This window comes from Pygoscelis adeliae, unplaced genomic scaffold, assembly GCF_000699105.1.
Source record: "Pygoscelis adeliae isolate BGI_AS28 unplaced genomic scaffold, ASM69910v1 Scaffold317, whole genome shotgun sequence".
Taxonomy (NCBI): domain Eukaryota; kingdom Metazoa; phylum Chordata; class Aves; order Sphenisciformes; family Spheniscidae; genus Pygoscelis; species Pygoscelis adeliae.
This window is the reverse complement of record NW_008825155.1, coordinates 2,207,835-2,216,787: the sequence shown is the minus strand read 5'-3', so window position 1 is coordinate 2,216,787 and position 8,953 is coordinate 2,207,835. Positions and strand designations below refer to the sequence as shown.

Sequence of the window (8,953 nt, the reverse complement as noted above, 5' to 3'; positions counted from 1 at the left end):
CCTACAGGCTCTAAGAACCTGGATAGATTTATGGTGTGATTTTCATTTTCAAAAGTAATTTTGATTCCTCAATGATGTCCAGAATATACTTGTCCAGAAACCAGTGTTACCTGGGAAAGCAGTAATATATTGTATTAGGCACTGTAGAAACAGAGCAAGAAGATTGCTCCTTTGAGGAGCTCACACTTAAGGAAATCCAGCATGCTGTCTACAGTGAAGTCAGAAATTATAAAAATAGTTTCTTTCTAATCTCTTATCTTATATATTCTTAGATATTAAAGTTTATGATTTCTAAACTCAGATTCACTTTGTTATTGTTGCTGGTTTTATTTTCCATGCTTTTCCTGTTCAACACGTCTGTGTCTGCTTTTATTTTCTGTATAAGCAACTGCATCAAGTCAATGGGTAGTAGACTACTTTAAAGCAGAAATGGCCTTCATTTATTTCAAAGAAAATTCTAAAATGTATTTACTCTGTATCTCATATGCTGCAACAACAAAAACATTAAAATTAATTGTACTTTCCTTCCTTTCTCATTTATGCTCCAGGCAACTTAGGCAATAAAACTAAGCTAATGTGGCTGCAACTACAGCAGGAAGTGGGTTTGTAAAATGAAACGGTTGATGTTGAGATGACATCTGCATGCAATATGGGCGTTTTGGAGGCAGAGGGTCTGACTTCAGAGTAGTGCTAACCTGATACTCTGAGCTAAATGTCCAGTAGTGGTTGGAGCACGTTAGATGCACTCCTGAAATGTATATTCTGGTTTAGTTTCCTTGAAAGGGAATTCAGTTCCTGTGCTCTGAGATCACTGTGGTGTGAGCCAGAACACAGTATGTAAGGTTTTGCTGTAGAGATTTCCCCCCCAAGATTTGGGGAATTCATTTCAGAAGCACACTCCTGGTCTGATCTGAAAGTTTCATATAGATACACACAGTATTTCCCTCTTGTTTTGACAGATTTTTCATACAGGTATCAATTTCTGCTTCTTATCCAGTAAATGCTATCTTTAGGGCTTGTAACTGATTATTTACACACAGATGTGTTGTAATTAAATTTGCTTTTCTTGTCTTGTAAGCAGCATGGTGCTCTGACTGTGATGTGAGTAGTGACTGCTTAGTCAACTCTAGCTTGTTTTGTTTTATGGCATCTGTGCAAAGTGATTGGCAATGCAGGGTACAACAGTGGAACACACAATGCTGTCCCAGTGCTGAAAGATGGTCTCTTAGTTAACAGTCTGACTAGTGGCTAGAGAGTCATCTGTCAACTCCGTCCCCTGTCTCCAGCTCTCTGTATGCCCTTGCATAAATCTGCAGCAGTTCTGCACAGCTCCGCCACATCTAACACACTATTGCTATTGGCATATGCAGCAAAACTGATGGGTCCTGAAACACTTCATACGTACGGAACGGCTGGTTATCACAATGCAACAGCTAAGGCTTCTGGAGACTGTAGATACCTGAAAACACAGTAGTAATAGCCCAGGGTGGTAGTTAGCAGATTAAAGCCAGCAGTGCTGGCAAGTCTGTTTAGGCACTTAACTTTTATTGATTGAATGAGGAATTAGGTGCTTCAGTGCCTCAACAGTTTGTCCCTCAATTCCCTTTCTAAGAAATGGAGATAAGAGCACTTTCACACTTCAGAGGAGTGGCCTGACAGAAAATGTGTTAAAGCAGTGATGTGCTTGGATGTGACAGTGAAGAGGTCAGATGAGTTCCTTGTGCAGGTAGGAGGAAATATGTGAGACCAGAGTGGATCTTGATTAACAACTTGCCTTGGAGGCACAATCCAAAGTCAATGACAAGACTCTTATTAACTTCAGGGAGCTCGGATCAAGCCCATTGATTTGTGCTTATTTCTGCTCTAGTTGGTGTAGTCCAAATTAATGCTGTGCTGTGATATTTTCAAATACCAACATAAACAAAATCCACTCAAGAAGGAAGTCATAAAAATGGGGAAATCATAATGCTTGAATCATAATACTGAATTGATAAATGTTAGCCATAGGAACATTGTCCCAGAAATTAGGCTGGTAAGAAAAAAGAACCGACTGATAAACATCACAATTAATTTTTGGCTTCAGAAGCTGTATAGGCTACTTAATGACAGTAGATGATCTATATATTGACATTTTGATTATTAATGCTTTCTCCGTATCTTCTATCATGCAGTCTTCAGTTTAGAAGTCACATCAATTATATGCTTGATGGATTTGAAAGTGTTAAATGAAAATAAGAATGTTTAATTCTAATAATGCATGTTTTCATCACAAGATTTCAAAAGTAAACCAGAGATACAAAAGGAGACTGTACCTTTATGCTATAATGGAAACATTACCCTATTTTACGTTAGAGATACAGTGTGGTAACATAACTGGTCTACGATTACTCAGGATATTAAAGTTCAGGGATTTTGAAGAACCCCAAACTTCCAAGTCACAGGCCAAATTGTTATGCTACCAAGGGGTTTGGATGATGGATAAAAACCTCTGGCAGTTACCCAATAATGAAGGACATTTCCTATGTAGATTATATGTGTATTTACACCTTCACATACAAATAGTTCTTTAGCATCTGGTGTCTATCAAGTCTTATGGAGCCTTATAATTCATAAGTAGTGAGTTAAGTTATATCTAATTCTGCCTGCCTAAATGAAAGAAAGAGAAGGAAATGGAGTGTGTGATTTTTGCAGTGCCCAAACCCAGATAGGAATGTGCTCTGAGAAATGCCAGGTACGGATCCTTTCATTTCAGTCTTGTCTAAGAACAGATCAGTGTTTGCCATTTGCAAAGCAACAGCAGCAGCAGTACTTTAAAAAAAAAAAAAGGCTAATGATTTAAGGCTTTAATGCCTTTCCAGGCAAATATTCTTCAGAACTTTTCATGTTTGTCATTCATGGCGCCTCATTCCCATTCCTTAGGGGTATTACTTTGTTGCTTGCTGAAATACTGGAATGATCTCTTTCTGCTGCTCAAACCTATATATTCTCTCATGCAGAGACACATGAGAGGAGTATCTCATTATTCTCTCTGATTCATCAGCAATGCAGACCAATTAATACCACAGTTAATGGGGAGAAGTAGCTACTACAACTGCAAGCCGTATATCTTCTGTCACTCCTGAACTAACACTCTTGGACGAAGCTAGGAAGCAACTTTACTGTGCGGAGATTATTTTTGATACACTACCAAATCTATAATTCACAGCACCGTAGAAACTGGAGGTGGAAAGAACCAAGCACGTTATCAAATGTGTTCTCCTGCCAAAGCAAGACTGCTTGTTGCAGACAGCCAGGTTATAACATTTCAGGCAATGAAACTGTCATCTTCGCTGAAAATTCTGCCAGAGTCTAACAAACCTCACCATTAGAGATCATTCTGTGTGTCTCTCTCTCCTCTCTCTCTGTCTTTCTTTTTTTCTTAACACCTAACTTTTTGTCTGCCACTCCAATAGATCATTCATGAAGACCCTAGCAGCCCACTGTGGCTGTCTGGTAACTTAGTAAGTTTGTGCTCTGGTCTTACAAATTTCAGGTTTGATTTTTTGGATAACCTAAGCATAGCTTCATTTAGGTCTGTTTTAACTAGTGCTAAAGTCATTCTGCCTATTTGATCATATGTTATGTTTATATACATAGCTGAAATATATTGTTTTCCTTACTGAAAGATTGGCTATGCTTAGTTTTGACATTACATTGAAACATTTTGAAATAGACATATTTAATAAGCTTATTTGAAGTTCCTAGCTGCTTACTTATTTTTCCATCTGACTTCTCTTCACCACTGTATTTTCATCTTTCCCTTCCATGTAGATTATGCTGCTGACTGATCCAGAAGTTGAGAGCAGCTTATTAATCAGTTCTGATGAAGGGGCCACCTATCAAAAATACCGTCTGAACTTCTACATCCACAGTCTGCTCTTCCACCCCAAGCAGGAAGACTGGATCTTAGCATACAGCCAAGATCAGAAGGTAAGAATCGTTGGCAGCATTTTGCTTTGTTTGCTTTGGAAGAACCTACAATTTCCCCATCTCTCTACATAACTGCTGCAGAGCATTCAGAACAGTCTTTGAGGTGATACCAGGACAGTCTTTGGACTGAAATACCAAACTGGTATTTCCAAGCAAGAAACATTGAGTAAGCCTCAATGTAAAGGGCAAAGTAAAGGACACGGGCACCTACTGTGTTCTTGGGGCCTAGCCCTCTATGACTGAGCTGACAGTCTGCATTTATTCATCAGTCCTTTTGGCAATATCATGTGACAGGCAATGGGCAGACAAGACAGCTAGGATACTTCACGATAGGAATAACAACCTCTATGAGGCTTTTTGTCCTCTTGTTTAACACTTCTCTCTCTCTCTGGAGCCTAGCACAAACTCCAAGAACAGTATAAGACACTCCTTGTTCCTATCTGGTTGGCATATTTTCAAGTAACCTTTGATTTTCTAAGAGAAAAGTAGCGGTGGATCAATTTCCTTTGAAGTCCAGTTCCTTCAGTATAAGTAATCCATCAACTGAATAAATATGCTGTGAGATATGCCTTGATTTTTTGCTGCCTAACTTGAGACAACAGAATGGGACTTGATTGTAAGAGACCTCATTGTTAGAACTTTTTGAAAATCAGACACATCAATACTTACAAGTTAGTCATCTTCCAGTGAAGGACTTTATAGAGCTCTGTTTAGTTTACCAAAAAGCAGATAGAAGGGAAACTATATTGTTGTGCATAAATATCTCCATGGGGGAAGACAAAACATATGAGTAAGCATTTTGATTTAGCAAAAAAACTTCTAACAAGAAGGACTCCTGCCATTGTTGTGCATAAATAAATGGCGGATTTCACATCCTGACATTTTGATGTTTTTGAATAAAACTGAAAAAAGAACAAAGCAATTTGCTGAGCTCCCAACAAGGGTAAAAGAGTGAAATATCTTCTCATCTAGTATATAAGCCTTTATAAAAAGTAATTTAGTTGTCTCTTTTTGTTTTATATATGATGAATCTGTGAGAATCTGAATCTAATCAATAATCAAAGTATTGGCTGATGTGTTCAGGTTATACATTAATGTAAATATCAACATGAAAGTTTAAATTCTGTGATGTTTTCCATCTGTGTATTTGAATTCATTTTACAGACATTAAGCAACTAATTTTCCTTTAGCCTAAATTAGGCTTGTTGTTACTATAACTGTAAGTCTGAGATGATAAAGGCATAAGCAAGCTAAATAAGTAGGTAAGGTCACAAAATGGGAATTTTTTTAACAGAAGTTCAGTCCTGTGCTTTAAACTCAAAACCAGTATCCTTCCAGGACTGTAGCTTAATATCCTTCCCAACTATGAGAAATACATGTTGCCTGCCTAATTTTTCCTGTAGAGTCAATTGCATGCAATGTTTTTCACTCACCCTTCTCACACCATTTTGTAGGGTGCACTGTGGTTATAATCTGTTCAGAGGAAGGAGCAGATTAAATTATTTCTGGGTGTTCAGTATGTAATTAGACAAGGTCAAAATGTTTCCTTTCCCTTGTGGCTGTTGAATTCTCTGGGCTGATATGAAACTGAACAGAATCTGTCTTTTAGGACCCATTGGAATGAAAGTTACTGTGTGTTAGTAACAGGAAATGTATTACATGAGGATCAATGAAACTTTCAGTGGTAAATTTGTCAAATAAAAGTAGGATATAGTAGAAAATGAATTGCAGCTGTTGTGGTATTCAGCCTGCTCAGGAAATAATTCTGAATTAGAGTCCGTACAGCTAATGCTCATCTAATTTATGGTAGATGGCTACCAGCAAGTGTATTGTCACTATTCCATAGCGAACTCCCACTCTTCTTCTATAGAATCCTAAAAAACAATCCGGATATGAGAACAAAAGGCCCTTTTGTGCGTTAACCTGAATTTATGGGGTTGGTGTCGGAGTTGTGTGTATGGGGTGTTTTGGGTGAGAGGCTGCAAGTTGTACGGTAAAATTTCTTTGTGTTATGGCATTAATTAGCAAATTGGATAACTGTTGGTAATTCAATACTGTAGTTGCAAGAGAAAAATCATGTAGCACAAGGTCTGTAGTTCTGTACCAATTAACTCTAAAATAGAAATTTAAAAGTACTTTGTATGGGTATGAGTCACAGGCCTGGTTTCTACTTTAAAGCCTAATGGATACATTTTCTGACTTCAACAAGCTTTGGCCAAGAACCGTAGAGGGTAACAACAGGCAAAGAGTATTAATCAGCTTGGACTAAATTAAATGTAACTCAAACTAAGGGTCAAGTTCAGCCTGTGGCTAAGTGTAAACAACTCCCATTGGTTTCGTGCTTGTATATCCAAAGGCAGAATTTTCTCAGAGTAATTAAGAGGTCCTGCAATTATTTAGATAATTGCAATGGGAACTGTGGGGTAGTTTGGAACTGCTGTTTGCTGTTTCGTGATCTCATGCTAAGGCCGTATTTAAGGAAAGAGAACCCATTACTCCTTGGATTCCAGGCTCTGTGTGCACACTGGCTAAGAGTCACCCGAGGAAGCAAGGGAAACGTATCTGCATGGTAAGGAATTTACATTTTGATATCACTGACTTTGATGCCACTGACTAAAGAGGCTGTGAAGGTTTTGTTGATGGGGGCCATAAGGAGTAAGTTGGATTTTGACCAGTTAGGATTGTCACAGTCATTTAATTTTGCTGTTGACAGTCAGGAGGGAGGTGAGAATCAACTAGAAAACACGTTTACATCCTTCTAGAAAGCCATGTCATTGTTGTCATCCATTTGCATCTTGTCATTGCAGCAGGTGGGACCAAGAGAATCAGGTGGTGAATAGAGCAAGAGTTGGAGAGACAGGAATCTCATTGTGTCTGGACTGTTTTGGTTCTCAGAAGTTGTCCGTCCAATTCAGGACTGATGAGGGCATAGCTGACAGTACATGCCTCTCATTGCTCAGTTGTAATGAACAGGAAATGGGTCACATAGCATCATCCCACAGTCTCTTCACAGCCCACCGAGTCTATCACTATAAGTACTACAGATCTTTTTTAATTTGGTTGAATAGGGATTTACTCAACGGTAGGGAAATCTGTGTTAGCTGAAGTCATTTTATGTCCCAGTTTCTTGGGTGTTGTGTGTGGGCGAATGTTGTTAATTACTGGGGTTCAGCTGATGAGCAGTACCTCATTAAGCTTCAGCGGCTTGGTTGCTTTTGTTCACATATCTCTTCCATGTGTTTCTGCCTTGGGCAGCAGACTTGAATTACCACTGCTGACAGACCAGTCCCTTATTCAGTCATGACTTTTTCCTGCCAGTCTTGAGAAAAAAAGAGCAGCAAACCATCTGCCGCCTGCACTAATTGCTTCATGATTGCATTCATTGTTCTGGCTGAAAGTACAGTTGTTACATGGCTGATTCTTACCACGTAATTGCAGAACTACTGCAATGCTTCTTCATTTTCTGTATAAGAGGAGTTACACAGATGCAGTAAAGCATTGCTTGTGAGGCAAAAGCTTGTAGGAGGTCTTGTACGTATGAGCTCTCGTGGGTTTAATCAGCTTGCTTGTAGGATGAGGGGCTGTATTTTATGGGAGTATTGCTTTTGTGTTACTATGTAACCTTCAGAAGTGGTTTGCTGTGTAATCAGGGGGTGGGATGTAAGAGCCTCTACTTCATGTAGAGACATCTTCTGCTATTCAGATGGGTCAGACACACAGACGAATGGTTAGTAATCAGCCATGAATAACAGAGCTGTTTGGAGAGACAAAATACAGGTGAAATTGGGAAGCACAAGTCAGACAGGTGAAATGCAGGGTTGTAATTGCCCAGCTCAAGAACAAATGCGCAAAGGCACTCAAGCACTGAAAGGCAGCAACGGAGGCTGAAAAAGCAGGTTTAAAATGGAGTTATTTTTGTTGCTTCTCCTCTCTCATTTTAAATGGACTCTTGAAAAGCAAGGCACCCCAGACTAAAGGAGCTCTGTCAACATAGCGCTAGTAAATGAAGAGGTTTACATTTCCTTTTTTTTTTTTTTTTCCATTTTGGCCTTTCCCAAATATCTGATTCCATCTGTCTACCTTTATTTACCGTGTGTGTCACACTGGAGATCAATGAGTTAGAGACTGATACTTGGCTGTATAGCTAAAGTGCTGAAGTTCAGCAAATCGGGATTCTGTTGCTTTTGGGACAACTTATCTTCTGTTATCAAACCATGTGGTCTTCTTCAGTTTCCTACAGTAAAGGAGGTCTGCTCCTCATGCATTCAAGTAGAAGAGAAAGGTGTTCATATATCAGGGATGACAGAGGAACCACTTAGAATACAGATAAGGATGCATATGGCCACAGGATGACTGTGTGAGAGAACAGGCCAACTCTTAAAAATACCTTCAGCCCCATCTATCTGTGTGTTTGGTCTAATGTTTGTGTCTGACAGTGAGTATCTGCCATAGATGTAGCCAGTATTCACTCTTCAAGATGTGATGGACTATTTTGGATGCACTTTATAATTCTAAAACCTTTCATTTCACTGCATTAGGATCTAACTTTGAGGGTGACCCTGCTTGGAAAAGGGTCAGATCAGGGACCTCCAGAGGTTCCTTTCAACCTAAATTATTCTGTTTCTATTTACATCCTCTCAATTTCAGTGGTAACAGTCACTGCCTATATAGACCAGAGAAGGGGGAATAAAATCTGGATTTATTTTATCAGAAAGTACATCATAGCTTTTTAACAAAATTGCTCTTAGCATCAAGTGACATCATTTTGGGGTGGGTTTTTTTCCACACTGCTGACAACATTTAGAGGACTATTCACTTGGGCTAATGTTAGCTGAGGGAGCCTAATCCCATCTAAAATTAATGGAGAGGAAAAAAGCTTCTCTAGAGTGGTAAGAGTTAGCCACTTTGAATCATCCTCTGGAAAAGCCTATCTCTTTTGACAGACTACAGACAAAACCAGGGAGCTAGTTTGCATAAAGCTAAC

At 39.0% G+C, this 8,953-nt stretch overlaps 1 protein-coding gene across 1 annotated transcript in view; it reads left to right on the top strand.

Annotated features, from left to right (window-relative positions):
- SORCS1 (sortilin-related VPS10 domain containing receptor 1) overlaps positions 1-8,953 on the top strand; it is a 214,085-nt gene that overhangs the window by 89,482 nt on the left and 115,650 nt on the right. Inside the window, exon 4 of the mRNA XM_009328455.1 lies at positions 3,811-3,969. Within this exon, the coding sequence (XP_009326730.1) occupies positions 3,811-3,969 (159 nt within the window). The remainder of the gene's footprint in view (positions 1-3,810; positions 3,970-8,953) is intronic.